Source organism: Ovis canadensis, chromosome 11 (assembly GCF_042477335.2).
Source record: "Ovis canadensis isolate MfBH-ARS-UI-01 breed Bighorn chromosome 11, ARS-UI_OviCan_v2, whole genome shotgun sequence".
NCBI lineage: Eukaryota > Metazoa > Chordata > Mammalia > Artiodactyla > Bovidae > Ovis > Ovis canadensis.
Window position 1 is genome coordinate 44,081,453 of NC_091255.1, and position 19,002 is coordinate 44,100,454.

The following is a 19,002-nucleotide window of genomic DNA, read 5'->3' on the forward strand; positions in this document are numbered from 1 at the left end:
TACCAAGAAACATGGGAGTTTATAATGTTAATAAGTTTCATTTATCTAATGAAAATAATATATTTTTCTTCTTTATTAGAAATTCATTGAATTTGAAGACTCTCAAGAACAAGAAAAAAAAGATTTACAGACCAGAGTGGAATCTTTAGAATCTCAAACAAGACAACTTGAACTCAAGGCCAAAAACTATGCTGACCAGAGTAAGTAAAATATGTTAAAAGAGTGGAATGGTAACTCATCCTGACATTTGACTAGGAGTCCAAAAATATGCATGGAATTGTCACCCCAGACTCAAGAGAGAGATCTGAGATCTAGTTTTAGTATTTTTTGTTCACATTTTCGTGGTGTCCCCATGTCTGCGGAAATGCCCCAAGTTAGATACCTACAGGACTCTCTTCTTCACTTTGCCTCTCGGGTTTTGTTTGTAGTTTACATTGAATAGTAGTTGACATTATACTGTATCCATTATACAGGATTCTCGAGTGTGTACATGTGGATCCTTTCTTCAAGTTTTAATCAGCAACACAAAGTTCTGTTGGTTTCTGTATTGCTTTGAAATTTAAAAATTAAGAGAAACTCTAGCTTCAGAGCATGTATAAAAAATTACTGAATTTTCATTCCTCTCTAATGGAGAACTGAGGGCATTTAGGGGTACAGAATGTCATTTTTGAAAATCATTTTATTTTTAATATAATTTCATATATTCTTGATTCAAAAATAATGATTATTTGTAATTCTATAGACAAGTCCCCCCTTTTGGCTAATGAAAGTGGACCTAATTAAGTAAAAATTCAAAAAAGAAAGATCATGGCATATTTTCATGTTTAATTCAGGCAGGTTGCTCTCCAGTTTTTTCTCCCAGAATTGCAGACTTTTAGAATTCTAGGGAACAAGAGATGCCCAGCTGTTACTCTTCCCACATCACCCTTTGTGGTCACATAGTGGCATTGCTGTAAAAGGACTGGCATATATGAAGAATAACTTTCATCAGGCTTAGAGTGTGTGTAGTAACTGCTGCTTTTAGGACTCTGGAAGAGTTCAGTAGAGCTAAACTTAGAATCATTAGAATTTTGCGTTTTAAGCATTTTAGAATTCAAGGAGAACTGGCTATTAAGCAGATGTCACAGAAGGGAGCCATGGATATTTGGTAATGGAAGGCAGACAAAATGAGACAAAATGAGTGATGTGCCATGTCTTTTAGGCTTGTAGACACCTTTGTTAACTAACCTGATTGTGTTTTCATATCAGAGACGTATTTTAGAACAAAACACTAAAGCTATGGTTGCGACAGAACTACCCTCTCATTCTTTTACCTGTACGTTTTCCTCTTAACTTCTGAGGAGTATCAAGTTTTGTGTAAGAAAATTTTCTTTTGGCTTTGAAAGGAACACCCTATCTAGAATCTTTTGATGCATTAAATAAGCTGCTTCTGTGATAGGAAATTATTAAAGGAAGAATTACCTTATACTTGATAACAGTAGCTTTTACACTTGATCTTAACCAAAAGGCCAAGAAGCAATAATACCAGTAGCTTTAAAAATTAATATTTTATCCAGTCTAGTGAGTCATACCTACCTTTTTTGGAATTGTCATATTCTTTGGTATCCATTCCCTCATTGCTCTCTCAGAAGTACTGTACTGGTTACCATGATTACCATGTGATGGACATGAACTTGGGCAATGGACATGAACTTGAGTGATGGTGAGGGACAGGGAGGCCTGTTGTGCTGCAGTCCATGGGGTCACAAAGAGTCAGACACAATTGGGTGACTGAACAACAATTTTAAAAATACGGTGTCACTTAAAAATAATTGACAATTCTTTATGAAAGGAATGAGTAAATTATTCACCAAATATTAGATATGGTCTTGAGCTAAATTTGATTGAAAAACTTTATTTTTGTTATTAATATAATATTCTAAGAATTTCTCCCCCTGGATGTCTGTCATCCTCTGCTTTTTTCCTGCTCTTCCAATTTGAAATAAATCTTGTCTAAATAACAGTTAAAGAACTTAAAACTGTGGTTAATCAAAATTGACCATTCAGGTGCAAAACTAATAATCTCTTGGTCCATGAGTTAAGGCTATCATGAGTCTCCTTTTATGAATGCTTTGGAACTTGTTCCCTTCTCCTTTGATACTTGGGAATCTGTTTTATCTTTTCCATGTACTTGTTTTCCTCTCTCTTCTATTTTTCTCTAAGTGAGTATGATATGAAATCTAAGAATATCCAAAATTTTTCTTCTCTTTATTTTACCACATTTTAAACATCTGAAAAAAATGGTAGGTAGGGAAACATAATTTGACCTTTTTCATTTTACTGCTTTAGTTTTTGCTTCCCCAGGTCTCCAATATGAAGCAAAAGCCCGTTTGTTTTTTAACGAAATTGGTGGTAAGAGGTAATTTTAAAGTATCTTCTGTGCTCAATCTTATGGGAAAACTGGGACTGGGAATATGTTTTTCAAAAAGATGGAAGCATGTATAAATGGATGAGGTCAGAGTATATAAATTCTTTTTTGTATAACAGGATACAGAATATCTGGACTTTAATCTTAATTCTACTATTTTATATTTTAAGACTGGGTAGTGATTTTTATTAGAATCAGTGTAACCCAACATCTTTTTTTAAAATGTGTTTTTTAGTGTTCTGAACATCTATATTTAAGCATTTAAGGCCAAAGAAATTACCGATGATGATACCTGTAGAGAAGAAGGATGGATCGGTTTTTTCTGTACTATTTTTTGAGTCCATATGATAATAATATCATCCATTTCCATGTTTGTTTTTATAAATATGTTAGAGTCTTTAACTTTAAAAGACTGTCAGTTTTGGTTGACGTGTTTGAGGACACATACCCCTTGTAAAAAGCAGTCTTAGTGAAAGTCCAAGTTCTGCTTTCAGACTACTGCTTATGTTAAAAGGGAAAGTTTTTATGTAGTTACTTGCTATTTGAGAAGTAAGAAAAAGTCAAGAAACAGGAACTGAATTAAAGGACATACTTGACAACTTTTAATACTGTGGAATCTATCAGGTTTTTGTGGTATGATTTTTAAATTTTTGATGATACAAAAATTTTGTTATAATTTTATGGTCATGTTTGATTTTGGAGATTTCTGGTTGCTCTCTTATAAAAAGTTTGAACTACCTAAGAAATATTCTGGCTTTTCAAACATGAATAAAGCATGTTTTAAAAGGATGCATATTATTTTATTTGAGAATAATAGTAACACTTCTTGGTAGTTAACATCTTGTGAGCCTTAAAGGAAGAATTTGAAATTATGCAGTGGTATAAGGAAGTTGTGGATTGAGGTTTTTTTGGTGCCCTTCAGCTATGAAAGGTGTTTACAGTCAACCTTGCCATTGATAGTGGTAGCAATGAATTCTTCATCAGAAAATACTTTTTGTATTATTTCTGTTATATACTGATCATTTCTATTTTTATAAACCAAATACTATCTTGATTAAGTCAAGTAAGTACAGACAGTTTAGTAAGTTAAAGAATATTAAACTACTACTGTCTGCCTAGCATTCAGCCTCGAGGTATGTTTTGGCACAGAACAGCATGGTATGGTCATTGCAGTAAAGGAAATCATAATTTTGTGGGGAGAAAAGGTTATGTGTATGACCATCCCATCTTTTCCATATGTATCATGCTTTTATATCACTACATAGTGTGTATATAATTTTGTATGTTAAACATTATCGTAAGTATTTTCCTTATTGTATAATCTTTAATCATTATTTTTAAACATTTATTTTGAATGAAACGAATATTTTTAATGGTAAAAAGTACAATTCACAAAGAAGATAGACATCATAAACCATTAGACACCTTAACAAGAAAGATACATAAAGCAAAAATCAGAAAAAATATAGGGGAAAAGAAAAAATATATAATTATATTAACATTTGAGAATATTTTATCAAATGCAGAAAAAATAATAGAGCATCTTGAATGATGTTAATAATTTAAATATAGATTTATATTTAATATCATATCCTACACAAATATATTTAAAATTTTGTATCTTATACATTATTAGACATCCATAGGACACTTAGAAAAACTGGCAGAAAGATAAAACATTAGTAAATTTCAAAAAGTAGAATTCTTTTGTGTGTGTGTGTGATTCAGTTATACATATACACATGTTATTTTTGAAATTATTTTCATTATATGTTATTATAAAATCTTGACTATAGTTCCCTGTGCTATACAGTAGACCTTTGTTGCTTGTTGTGTATCTATTTTTTTAAATTTAGAAATCTAGCATTCTATTCATACTAAGTCAAACAAGTGGAAGCAAAATGTCATAAATTTTTCAGTTAGGCAAAAATTTGTAAGTTTTCTAAAATATATGTATATGATGCATATTTTTAAAGATATATGTATACAAAAGCTTTTGTACTACACTAGATAAAGGCTTGAGAAAGAACATAAGAAAGAAAGATGAGAAATTGGAAAACAAACTAAATGAAATGGGAACACTGAATATGAAATGGAAAAAGTGAAACAAACTAGATAAAAGTAAAAGATCCTCATATCGTCCAGTTGTTTTTAAATATGGCTGCTCATTAAAACACATCTGGAGCTCTGAAAAAAAAAGCAATACCTGGGCATTTGTATTTTTCAAAAAGTTCCAAGATAATTCTGATAGACATCTGGACTTTAAAAAGTGATTACAGGTTTTTCTATTAAATGGTAGTTTTCGGATATAGAATTCTAATTCTGTTGACCAGTCATGATACAGTGATATTAAGTGATAATAGTTACATAATCACAATAGCAAAAGATGTTTATCAGTTTTCATAATCAATAACCAGACAAAGAATGAAAGATGATTGCAATTGCAAGTCATAATGGGAACATGATTAACCTAACAATAAAAAATAATTGCATACAATTTGGGGAGGGGGTGTCAAGCAGAGTGATGTGGGAAGTGGAAGTGTGTACATGAACATGTTTTCATCTGTTCAGCCAGTCTGTGTCTTTTGATTGGTGCATTTAATCCATTTATATTTAAGGTAATTATTGATATGTATGATCCTATTACCATTTTCTTAATTGTTCTGGGTTTGTTTTCTGTAGGTAGGACTTTTCCTTCTCTTGTTTTCTGCCTAGAGAAGTTCTTTAGCATTTGTGTAAAGCTGGTTTGGTGGTGCTGAATTCTGTTAACTTTTGCTTGTCTGAAAAGCTTTTGATTTGTCCATCAAATCTGAAGGAGAGTCTTGCTAGGTAGGTAGTCTTGCTAAGTGGTATTCTTGGTTGTAGGTTCTTCCCTTTTGTCACTTTAAACATGTCATGCCATTCCCTTCTGACTTGTAGAGTTTCTGTTGAGAAATCATCTGATAGCCTGATAGGAGTTCCCTTGTAATTTGTCATTTTTCCCTTGTTGCTTTTAATATTTTATCTTTATATTTAGTTTTTGTTAGTTTGATTACTATGTGTCTCGGTGTGTTCCTTCTTGGGTTTACCCTTTCTGGGGCTCTGTGTACTTCCTGGATTTTGTTATTTCTTTTTCCATGTTAGGGAAGTTTTCAGCTATTATCTCTTCAAATATTTCCTTGAGTCCTTTCTCTCTCTTTTCTCCTTCTGGGACCCCTATAATGTGAATGTTCATGCATTTAATGTTTAATAATTATTTTTTAAATGTGGGCTCTCACCCATCATCCGGAAGCTATGCCATCTATTAACAATTATTGTTTTCCCTGAGGAACTTTGCTTTCTCTTTTTCTCTGAGAATTATTTAATGGCTACTTTGGTTTTTTACCTTGGCTACTCAGAAATTCAGAATAAATTTTTGAAGTACAACCATAACAACTGGTTTGGGCCATATTACTTGAGTGGTGTATTTAAATTGTTTTTTCCTTGGTCCAAATTTTATACATATATAGTGAATTGTTAACATACCTAAAATCCTTTCTGGAAAGAAGGAATACATGAATTGGTAAAAAGTAAATATAGGTGAATTTAAAAAAAAGTAAAAAAATTTCTATTGGTTGGCTGGACATTTTTCCCTACTGTAGCAAATCATATTATAGTGAATAATTCTGTCACACCTGGATTGCCCTCTTTTGGTAATTTTCTTAGGATATAGTTGGGCTTCCCTGGTGGCTCAGAAGTAGGTCAGAGAACATGAACAAAGTTACAGAAGTGCGTCAGAATAGGAACAGAGAGTGGTTTTTGGTATTTAGTAGTGTTTGGCCATTTTTAATGTGTACAGAATTGGAGAAGTAAGAATTAGTAGCAAACTCCATTTAATTTTTTATAACTTATGAATTTGAGTCTTTATTTACAACATATTAGCCCCCAGATTTGTTACAGAACTGTTTGTTATTTATTTGATTTTTTCCTTGGGAAAATTTTGTTGCCCTCCAGTTTAAAAGAGATGGCTTTTTTCTTGAATTGTGTAGAAGATGGCAAGATTTAGTGATTTTAAGCTACCTAAGTAATCTCTGATTCTTCCTTTTCTTCCTTTGAATGAAAATCCACTTTGTAAAATTAAATGGAGGGGCGGGGATTAAAAAAAAATTAAATGGAAAAATGCTTTTGACACCTGAAAACATTTTATGGTAGAGTTTTATACTCTGACCTTTCTACACTTCTGTCTCCCGTATTTGCTTTTCAAATTTGGCATTGATTTTAGTCTAATAAAATACCTTCAAGTCTTTACCTGAAACACTTATTGGAAAGAGAACTCTACTTATTGGTCATAAGAATTAGCACATCATGAGATGCAACATAATGGGAAGGCAGTAAAACCATTAACATTTTTAATTTTAAAGGAATAAATGGCTTAAAACATACTTCACATTTGAAAATTATTATTTAAAGTAAGGGCTATCTTTTAATGATATGGTTGATAAATTAGAATTTTCACAACACAGAAAAAAACAATGTTTTTCAGCTAACAGGTATAATTTCTCACCAATGTTAATAGTTGAGAGGACCTAAATATTTTCTGTCACTATTTTTTAAAGTTATTAAAAAAAAAAATAGCTTGAGGCCAATATAGAGCTTTATCAGCATTTTTACTGTACTTTGCAATTGGTAAAGAATGTTAATACTTTCAGAATTTCAATAATACTCTAATAAGTTACTTCTGTTTTAATTTTATTTTGTCAGTAGGCTGTCCCTTTCTACATTATTTTTAGAATGATGTAAAGAGATATGATGATTTATATTTTGTTGAAAGCATATTTGTTAAGGTAGCTTTAAAGTTTAGATTTATATTTCCTGATTTTAAAAAATTACAAAAATTTTATTGTATAGAAAGTTTTTTATAGTTCATTTAACTTGAATCTAGTTCTTTGCAATACTAAGAATTCTGTATATTTAATAGGCCTTATATAAGGATTTTTTTTAAAGAGTACATGAGAGGGAAGCAGACAATTTGGCACAAGATATGCAAGATAGTATTTATGTAAATACTAACATTTTATTGCTTCTGCTTCATTAGGTAATACCTATGTGGCCTTCAGATCTGCTTTATGTTTTTTTATCTGTATTTGGAGTGTTTGGTTTCTGTAGACGTGTTGTTGATTGAGAAACTTAAGGTTGAAGTTCATAATTAATATCTAGAATAAAGTTTCATGGAAAATTAATTTTATGAGTAAGAATTAAAGAATTGATGGTGATTTAGCTTAGAGAACAGAATAAACATGAATGGTTTGGTTCTTCTTTACTAAAGAAACGAATAAGGAAGGTACCAAGTTGTTTTTCTATAAATTTGGAAGATTAAATCAGAGAAAATGAATTTGCTGTTTTTGGTTGATCATGAGGAAGTAGTTCTTGATCATGAAGATGATACATAGGAACATGTGCTGAGGGAAAACATGGATTCTCCCTACAAAGAGACTTCAGGTGGTATATAATACCTGTTTGAAAAATCTTTTGTTGAAGGTTAGGGACATGGTGAAGGACTTAATTGGCAGAGCAGAGGTTTTAATTGCTGTTTTGATGTGGTTGTGTCTGATTTGTTTGCTCTCAAGTGAGCATTTGATTCTTGCTTACCTGTTGAGACATTTAATGCTAAATTGTTCAAGGAAAGCTTCTGAAAGACCAGTGTCCGTCTTCTGAGGCCAAGTAACAGTTGGATTATCTGCCTTCCTTGAATAGTAAGAATTGATGATTCCTTTTGAGAAGGCAAATAATGAGTTGGATATGGAGTTCTAGCAGGTCTGTTTCTCTTTCTTCCCCCCATAGGCCTATCAGCAGTCTGATGGGGCAGAAGACAACAGATGGAAAAGGTGTTCCAAACTTGGCAAAGGCCACCAATCTAAGGAGGTAAGCTCTGATTTTGAGCAGGTAGAGCAGGTGGCTCTTCCTGCCTTAATCATATCCTCTTGCTCTTTGGAAAGATGAATGGAAAGAAAGAGCAATTAAAATGAGGCTAAAGTATCTTCATTAGCTATTCTAAGGGAAACATTTTGAATTAGTCTCTTGATTCTTCTCTTATCTTCCCCCCCTTACTCTTTTTTGTTTTTTGATTTTTTTGATCCCTTGATTTATTTTTTTCTCCCATTGAGTATTAACAGCTTAAAAATTGGCAGATTAGTTGTATGTTGTTTTGGGATAGGAAGGATGAACAGAATCTTGTTTATTTCAAGTTAATCTCAGCTTGTGGCTAGTTTGAGTAAAATGATATGATTTTAGGATTTTTCCTGAGATTATTTTGAAGTTTGGATTCACATGATAACTATTAGACTAGAAACAATCTTTTCTTGTTTAAGATTGTTCTTCATATCTTCAGATATGATACAATAATATAGGTATAGGTTAGCTTTATGATACTTGAGATTTTGGGGGTTGTCTACCATCTTTGCCCAGATGGGCCTTTCTTTCCCACTTTCCCATCCCTTCTACTTTTCTTTTCATTTCCTTACTGATTACTTAATGGCATTCAGGACTGTGAAGATATGGCTCTTCCCAACATTTAAATGTACTTGTCATTTAAACACTATACCATCTCATGTGACTTTGGCCTTGAGAAAACTGAGTCAGTCCAATGACTATGCTGTTGTGTTGATCTAAGTAGTATGTTGAGAAAAGAGTGAAAGATTCTTAATTTGTATATGATCTTGGTGGTTAACTCATATAGCTAAAAATATAATATTGATTTTCACAATCATAGTACAGTTAAAACATGAAATGCGGGAAGCCATAGATAGTTTCTGTCAGGATACTTGCTGGAAATGTTAGGTTGGAGAAAATAATGGCCAAAATAATATTCAGAAAATCATCCAGAATAACAAAGATATAAACTATTCTTTAGCACCATGGGGTGACACACCTTTGATAATTTAGAATGTCTTTTAAGAGATTTTTAACGCATGTTTGTGAGCTAATGTATGAATTAAGGCAACTCTAGTTAGTTGCTGTAGCAAATAAGCCACAAAAGACATATATAATGACTCAGATGTTATATGTTATTTTTTGTTCATGTGAAACTTATTTATTTGCTGTGCCGTATTACCCAAACAGAGGGTTAAACTTGGGCCATGGTACTGGAAGTGTTGAGTCCTAACTCTTGGACTGCCAAGGAATTCTTTCCCCATGTGAAATTTAAATCGACTGTTTCTAATACATGGGTGGCTCCTTTGGAGACACAGACCCTTTCCAATTTTGCTCCAAGTTTGTCATACTTACATTGAGTTGGAGGAAGAGGGAAAGAGCATGGAGGATTGTATGTGGAAGGTTTTTATTGGACCAGGCCTAGGAGTAGCACACGTAGCTTTTGCTACTGGCTGTATAACTCAGTTAGAAGCTCACTTACAGAGGCTGAAATATGTAGTCTAGCCTTGTATCCCATGAAAAGAGAGAAACTGCTTTGGGTAATAATATCTGGCTAATCTTTCCTTTAGCCTAAAAGCCTTAGTAGATGGTACATGATTTTGCTCAAGTATTGAGGCAAGGGAGGGGATGTACTTAAAAGCTAAGCAACCATCTACCTGCCTATTCCTTCTACTGTGAGTAAGTAATCTGAGGAAGAGAAGGTGAGCAAACTTTAATGAAAATAGAGCATTTATGATTTGTACTCTCATCTGATTTTTTAATAACTTTAGGGTTACTCTGGTTTAATTTTTATTATCACTTTAAAACTTTGCTGGACATTCATTTATTCAACAAACACTAAGTGTTGAGATTTTCTTTTTTGTTCGCTAACTTTTCCTTTTTTAAAAAATAAGTTACTATTAAATTGAGATATACTTTTTTGATACCTATGGTAAAGGATAAACTTTGAATGACACTCCTTGCTCCTTTAAAAAAATGTAATTTGTGTAGCATAAAATCCACTGTTTGAGTATAGAATTCAATGGTTTTAGTATAATCATAAATTGTACAACCATTGTCATATCTAATTCCCCAGAACATTTTCATCATTCCGAAAGGAACACCATACCTGATAGTACTCATTATTTCTGGCTTTCCCTAGCCTGTAGTAATGTACTGTATGGTACTGTGATCTCTATGAAGTTGCCTGTTCTGTACATTTCATGTAAATGAAATCATACAGTATATGGTCTTTTATGAGTTTCTTTCACTTAGCATAAAATTCATCCACGTTGTAGTGTTATTGTTATTTAATTCCTTTTTAAGGGTGAATAATATTCCATATGGATATAATACATTTTATGACTAGCCTCCCAGCTTTAATTGTCTGTTTATCATGCTAAACAGGCAGTTGGTTCTCAGTCTCAGAACTAGAAGCAATCAAAAGTCTTCCTTGGCTGTCTGAAGTTCTACCTAGCTTTGTAGAGTTGAAAGAAGATATTCCTTGAGATTCTCATTGGCATTCTGAGTTGTTTAGTTACTAGTTCATAAATGGCGAAGTAGATATCTTAATATTTGCACTGTCTTTGAATCATATTCTTTTGAATATGGTTGTCCAAGGTAGCAGGTAATAAATTAGTGTTCTTGTTTTGATTTGTATAATACATCTGGTTGTAACTATACAAAAGAAAAAACATATTTAATTTTAATGGGCTAGAGAAACAATTTAAGTGCCTCAAATAAGTAGACTCTTAAGTAGTTGTACTGGAGTGGAGAGGAGGATGATACTTAATGCTAGAGAAACTGATTACCATTTCATTAATTTTATTTACTTTGAAGTATAATTGACTTAAAATATTATATTAGTTACAACATAATGAATGATTTGATCATTTTTATATATCACAAAAATCTCTTCCCTCTGGCAAGCAGTAGTTTGTTCTCTGAGTCTATATATTTTGTTATATTTCTTTTTTTAATCTCACAAATAAGTGAGATCATCAGATACTTGTCTTTGTCTATTTCACTTAGGGTAATATTCTCTCAGGTTCATGCATGTTGTCTGAAAGGGCAAGATTTCATTTTTTTCTATGTCTGGACAATATTCCACTGCGTGTGTGTGTGTGTGTGTGTGTGTGTGTGTGTGTGTAAAATCACGTCTCTTTTTAAAAAGATTTCGTTTGATCCTGGCTGCGCTGTGTCTTTATTGCCGTGTGGGCTTTTTTCTTCTTGTGGGAGTAGAGGCTGTTCTCTAGTCACGGTGCACAGGCTCCTTTTCGTGCACCATAACATGCTCCTTGCTGTGGAGCATGGGCCCGAGGGTGTGCGGGCTTCAGTAGTCGCAGCACGTCCGCTCAGGAGCTACAGCTCCTGAGCACAGGCTCTGGAGCACAGGCTCAGGAGTTGTGCTGTGTGGGCTTAGTAGTTCTTCGGTGTGTGATATCTTTCTGGACCAAGAATCGAATCTGTGTCTCTTGCATTGGCAGGCAGATTCTTTACGATTGAGCCCCCAGGGAAGCCTCCATATCTTCTTTATCTATTCATCTGTCGATGGGCACTTAGGTTGCTTTTGTATCTTAGCTATTGTATATAGTGTTGCTATGGTACGTATATATTTTTGAATTAGTGTTTTTATTTTCTTTGGATACATACCCAGAAGTGAATTCCTGGATCGTATGGTGGTTCTGTTTTTTATTTTTTTAAGGAATCTCTATAGTGTTTTCTATAGCGGCTGTAGCAATTTAACATTCCCACCAATAGTGTACATGTGTTCTCTTTTCTCCACATTCTTTCTAATACTTGTTATTTCTTGTCTTTTGGATAATAGTCATTCTCACAGGTATGAGATGATGTCTCATTGTGGTTTTGACTTGCATTTCTGTGATAATTAGTGATGATGAGCATCTTTTCATATGCTTGCTGGCCATCAGTATGTCTTCTTGGGAAAAATGTTCAGGTCTTCTGCTCATTTTTTAATCAGATTGTTTTTTAAAATAATTGTGTTATATGAGTTCTTTATGTGTTTTGGATATTAACCCCTATCCAACATATCATTTGCAAATATCTTCTTCCGTCTAGTAGCTTACCTTTTTGTTTTGTTGATGGCTTCGTTTGCTCTACATGAGTTTTTTGGTTGGATATATCCCTACTCATTTATTTGTGCTTTTATTGCCTTTGCCTGAAGAGATAAATTAAAAAAAAATTACTAAGACCAATGTCAGAGTGCATTCTACCTATGTTTTCTTCTAGGACTTCTATGGTTTCAGGTTTTACATTTTAGTCTTTAGTCCATTTTGAGTTTATTTTTGTATATGAGGTAAGAAAATGGTCCAGTTTCATTCTTTTACATGTAGCTGTCCAGTTTTCCCAGTGTTATTTATTGAAGAGACTGTCTTTCTCGCAGTGTATATTCTTGCCTCCTTTATCATAGATTAATTAACCATTTAAGTATTGATTCATTTCTGGGCTCTTATTCTGTTCCATTGATGTATGTGTTTGTTTTTGTGGCAGTACCATACTGTTTTGATTACTGTAGCTTTGTTATATAGTTTGAAATCAGGGACCATTTTACCTTAGTGTTGTTTTGTCAAGATTGCTTTGGTTCTTTGAGATTTTCTGTGGTTCCATAAAAACTTTAGGATTATTTGTCCTAGACTGCTCAACAGGTAAAGAATCTGCCTGCAGTGCAGGAGACACAGAAAACTTGGGTTCAATTCCTGGGTTGGGAAGATCTCCTGGAGAGTAGGAAATGGCAACTCACATAAGTATTCTTGCCTGGAAAATCCCATGGACAGAGGAACCTGGCAGGCTACAGTCCATGGGGTCACAAAGAGTTGGACATGACTGAGCATGCATGCGTGTGAAAAACCCTATGGGTATTTTGATAGAAATTGAATTGAATCTGTAGACTGCTTTGGATGGTGTGGAATTTTAACCATACTAATTCTTCTAGCCCATGATAGTGTTTAGAGTACCAGTCTTTCATTTCCTTGGTTATGTTTATCCCTGGATATTTTATTCTTTTTGGTAGGATTGTTTCCTGAATTTCTCCTTCTAATAGTTCATTGTTAGTGTATAGAAATGCAACAGATTCCTGTATATTAATTTTGTGTCATACAACTTTACTGAATTCGTTCATTCTCATAGTTTTGTGGTAGAGTCTTTCTTCTATGTGTAGTATTGTGCCATCTGCAAATAGCTATAGTTTTACTTCTTTTCCAGTTTGAATGCCTTTTATTTCTTGTCTGATTTGTGGCCAGGACTTCCAGTACTATGTTAAATAAAAATGGTGAAAGTAGGGACTTCCTGGCAGTCCAGTGTTTAAGACTCTGCTTCCACTGCAGGGGGCACAGGTTTGATGCCTGTGCAGGAAACTAGGGTCCTGCACGTTGCACAGCACAGCCCCCCACCCCCTCCCCCACACACAAGTGGTGAGAGTGGATGTTCTTGTAGGAAAAGCTTTTAGGTTTTTACTGTCGAGTATGATGTTAGCAAGGAGATCCAACCAGTCAATATTAAAGGAAATCAGTCCTGAATATTCATTGGAAGGACTGAAGCTGAAACTCCAATACTTTGGCCTCCTGATGTGAAGAACTGACTCATTGGAATAGACCCTGATGCTAGGAAAGATTGAAGGTGGGAGAAGAAGGGGACGAGAGAGGATGAGATGGTTGGATGGCATCACTGACTGAATGGACATGAGGTTGAGTAAGCTCTGGGAGTTGGTGATGGACAGGGAAGCCTGGTGTGCTGCAGTCCATGGGGTCAGAGAGTTGCACGCGACTGAGCGACTGAGCTGAACTGATGATGTTGGCTGTGACTTTGTCGTATGTATCATTTGTTTTGTTGAGGTACATTTCTTCTGTTCCCATTTTGTTGAGAGGTTTTCTTTTTATCAAAACTGGATAAATTTTGTCATGCTTTTCCTGCATCTTTTGAGTTGTGTGATCATGTGTTTTTATTCTTGATTTTTGTTAACATGGTCTGTTGAATGATATACCGCACTCGCTTATATTGAACCATCCTTGTATCCCTGGGAAAAATCCCACTGGAGCATTGTGCGTCATTCTTTGGTTGTCTTGTAGAATTTTGTTCACTAATATTTTGTTGGGGATTTTTGCGTCTATTGTTCATCAGGGATATTGGCCTGTAATTTTAATATTTTGTGTGTGGTGTCTTTTGTTTTGGTATCAGAGTAACCCTGGCCTCATGGGTTTAGACACATTCCTTTCTCTTTAAATTTTTACAGTAGTTTGAGAAGGATAGGTATTAACTCTTCTTTAAATGTTGGGTGAAATTCCCCCTGGTAGTCTTCTGCTTCTGACATTTTGTTTGTTGGAAATTTTATTTATTTATTTATTTATTACTGATTCAATTTCTCTACTAGTAATCTGTTCAGATTTCCTAACTTTTCCTGATTTAGTCTTGGAAGATTGTATGTTTCTAGGAGTTTATCTGTTTCTTATAAATTGCCTAATTTGTTGGTGTATAATTGTTTGTAGTAGTCAGTTTGGACTGTTTGCCTTTCTGTGGAAACTGTTGAAACTTCTCTTTCATTTCTTATTTATTTGGACCCTCTTTTTTTTCTTGAGGAGTTTGACTAAAGATTTATTAAGTTTATCTTTTTTTGCTATTTTGTTAAGAATCTGTTTCACTTATTGCCACTCTAATCTTGATTATTTCCTTCTTTCTGTTAACATTGGGTTTTGTTTTTCTTTCTTTATGTGTAAGGTTAGAGGTTTATTTGAGATTTTTCTTGTTTCTTGAATTTCCCTCTTAGAACTGCTTTTGATGTGATCCATAGATTTTGGAGCATTATGTTTCCATTTTCATTTGTTGCAAGGTATTTTTTGACTTCCTCTTTGATTTCTTCATTTGACCCATTGGTTGCTTAGTAGCATGTTTACTTTCTATATGTCTATTTTTTGTAGCTTTTTCATGTGGTTGATTTCAGGTCTCATAGTGTTCTTAAATTTATTGAGACTTGTTTTGTGGCCTAGCATGTGGTCTGTTTTGGAGGATGTTTCACATGCATTTGAAATGGATCATAACCCCTCCCCCAAAGAGGACTGCACAGTGTTTGCAGCTTTTGGATGGAATGTTCTTAAAAAGCATAGTTACAGATGAGAGATAAAATCCGGATACAATAGTGAATGTATCAGACTAATTGGCTGATATAAAATACAGTCAATTTACATTTTTAGGTGAATGTGTTCTACTTTTCCCCTGGATCTTTTTTCTGTCTTAAGAAATAAAATTAGTTGTATTAAATAGCGTAACAGGTAAAATAGATCTGTACAAAAAGCTGAGTGAGAGGTTTGTTTAAGTGTACTTGTGATTTATTTTGTATTAAAAACAGTGAAAATATGAAAATCATCTGTCAGCATAAAAGTCTGTAATATGCAGCAATACTAACTGAAAATATCTTTGTATTTTAAGAAAATTAACTTTTGTACTTAGGTGAGATGATGAGTATTTAAGGCTTATAGTTTTAAGATTGTAGACTTATGAAAATAATAGGAATATACTGTGGTGCGTCCATACAGTGGAATATTATTCAGTAAGCCATGAAAACACACGGAGGAACGACGAATAGACACTGCAGAGTAAACAGCCAGTCTGAGAGGCTACATACATTAAAAGGCTTGATGGATGAGGTGGATGGTGGGAGGGAGGAAGGCAGAGATGAATCGAGGATTCTTAAGGCAGTGAAACTACTCTGTGTGAAACTTTAACAATGGTGGATGTGCTTGTGTGCACTCTCAGTTGCTCAGTCATGTCTGACTCTTTGTGACCCCATGGGCTGCAGCCCGCCAGGTTCCTTTGTCCATGGGATTTTAGAGAGAAGAGTACTGGAGTGGGTTGCCATTTCTTCCTCCAGGGGATCGTCCCAAGCCAGGGATCAAACCTGCATCTCTTATGTCTCCTGCATTGGCAGGTGGATTCTTTACCACTGAGCCACCTGGGGAGCCCCATAATGGTGGGTACATGTCGTTATATATTTGTCCAAATTTGTAGAATGTTCAGTACCAAGACTTAATGCTAAGGTAAACTTTGGGGTTCTGGTGAGCTTTGGTTTGGGTAATTACGATGTGTCAGGTAGGTTCACTGACTGTCATATATGTACCACACTTGTGTGGGATGTAGCTAGTGGAGGAAGCTCTGGGTGTATGGCGGTAGGGATATGTGGAAAACTGTGCTTTTCTCTTGGTTTACTATGAGCCTAAAACTGCTCTAAAAAATAGAATCTGTTAAAAAAATAACAGAGTAAGAGGCAAATCCCTGATAGCTCAGTTGGTAAAGAATCTGCCTGCAATGCAGGAGACCCCGGATCAGTTCCTGGATTGGGAAGATCTGCTGAAGAAGGGATAGGCTACCCACTCCAATATTCTTGGGCTTCCCTTGTGGCTCAGCTGGGAAAGAATCTGCCTGCAATGCAGGAGACCTGGGTTCAATCCCTTGGTTGGGAAGATCCCCTGGAGAAGGGAAAGGCTACCCATGCCAGTATTTTGGCCTGGAGAATTCCATGGACTGTACAGTCCATGGGGTCTCAAAGAGTTGGACATGAATGAATGACTTTCACTTCACTTCACTTCAAGAAGCAAGTCACATATAAACTGTGTGTAGTTTGTATGTACTAAATGCCTTATTTTATGTCATATAGGGTTGCTAAAAAATAATATATATATATAGATAATTTCTATGAGATTAGTAAATATTATGTGAAAGGGTTGATAAGAGAATGGGTTGATAGTTTATGAAATTTATTTTTGAGTCAAAAGTAAGAATATGATGCTAAATGAAAATAAGTGAAATGTAAGTTTAATGACTTAAGCAATGAGTGGAAGGTTAAGTAATTATCAATAGAAACAATCCAAAATGCTTTAATGGGACAGAGTGATTAATAGGAATTTAAGAAATTTTTGTAAATAAGCCTCAGCCATTTTGAATAATGATCACTCTCATTTAGGTAAGTATAGGAAATTTCTGGCGATTAGTGGTATTTTGGGGTTTTATGTTTCCATTTCCACATTCTTGCTATTAAGTAGTACAAAGCAACCCAAACCAGTATCAGTTAGCAAGCTGCTATAAACAGGACTTGTTTCTATAAGCTGCAAGCCCAGCTCTCTGTCCCAGGTCACTTGATAAACATCTTGTATGAAAGTTCCTCTCCATGGTTATCTTAATGATATTTAGTTCTTGTATTATAATCAGCTAGGGCTGCCATAATAAAATACCACAGACTAGGTGGCTTAAATTGCAGAGTTTTTGTACACTTCTTAAAAGAAGTTTTACTTTCTTCCTTTCTTTGTCTTGACTGTGTCAGGTCTCAGTTGTGGCACACAAGATCTTCAGTCTTCACTGTGGCATGTGAGATAGTTGAGGCATGCAGGATGTTTAGTTGAGGCACAAGAACTCTTGGTTGCGGCATGTGGGATCCAGTTCTCTGACCAGGGATCGAACCTGGGCCCCCTGTGTTGGAAGCACAAAGTCTTAGCCACTGGACCACTGAGGAAGTCCCCTCTGACAGTTCATTTGTTTGTCCACACTGTGTGGCTTGCAGGATCTTAGTTCTCCCAGGAATTGAACCCAGGCCCCAGCAGTGAAAGTGCTGAGTCCTAGCCACTGAATCACCAGCGAATTCTCCTTAATTGCCTTTTTAAGTCCGGTCTACAGGCATAATTACATTGATTACGGGTTCAGCATATGAATTTGGGCAGGACTCAATCAGTCTCTAACAGTTGGGTCAGGAGACAGTAATTCTCCATGGGAGCAAAAGTGGTATGGCTTGATATATCTGATGCTGAAGGGTCTTGCGGGCCATAATACAGGTTCCCTCCCTCTTCTTTACTTTCTTTTGTTCTGTCACAGGAAGTTGTTGAAGGGTTTTGAACAGTCACTATCTGACTCCAGGCTACAAATTTAAGAATACAGAGGAGAAAAGACTAGAGCAGAGACACTAGTCAGAAGATAGTAGTAATAATCCAGGCGTGAGATGATGTCTTAGATCAAGGTGGAGGTAAACGAAATGGTAAAAAGTTGTCAGATTGACGATTTGTTCTAAAGGCAAAATGGACAGAATTTGCTGATGGAACGTACTGTGGGAAAAGAAAAGAGCAAAAGTACAGCTGCAAGATTTTTGCCTAAGAAAATTATGGGAAAGAGCAGATTTGGGAGAGAAAAATCAGTACATTTTGACTTTGTAGACATCATACTATACATAATTTTTTGTTTCAGAATTTCAGATATAGCAATAGTATTCAACATCCGTCTTTTAAGTTCTAGGCACTATTCCATGTCAGTGCTTATGGATAATGGTGCATTCATTTTAACAGTGGTTTCCTAGGTATTGCTGCTGCTGCTGCTGCTAAGTTGCTTCAGTCGTGTCTGACTCTGTGTGACCCCATAGACGGCAGCCCAGCAGGCTCCCCCATCCCTGGGATTCTCCAGGCAAGAACACTGGAGTGGGGTGCCATTTCCTTCTCCAATGCATGAAAGAGAAAAGCAAAAGTGAAGTCGTGTCTGACTCTTCACGACCCCATGGACTGCAGCCCACAGGCTCCTCCGTCCATGGGATTCTCCAGACAAGAGCACTGGAGCGGGGTGCCAGTGCCTTCTCCAGGTGCCGCTAGTGGTAAAAAATCTGCTTGCCAATGCACGAGACACAAGAGGAGAGGGTTTGATCCGTGGGTGGAGGGAAGATTCACTGGAGTAGAAAGTGGCAACCT

General features: G+C 35.2%; 1 protein-coding gene across 8 annotated transcripts in view; it reads left to right on the forward strand.

Moving 5' to 3' along the window:
- The window catches only part of SPAG9 (sperm associated antigen 9), a 152,299-nt gene that overhangs the window by 34,859 nt on the left and 98,438 nt on the right, over positions 1-19,002 (forward strand). For 7 of the 8 annotated variants that reach the window (XM_069603657.1, XM_069603662.1, XM_069603652.1 and 4 more), the window contains exon 2: positions 80-200. In XM_069603657.1, the coding sequence (XP_069459758.1) occupies positions 80-200 (121 nt within the window). Of the gene's footprint in view, positions 1-79; positions 201-8,206; positions 8,288-19,002 lie in introns of those variants that run through there. The other variant, XM_069603661.1, reaches the window with a different exon arrangement.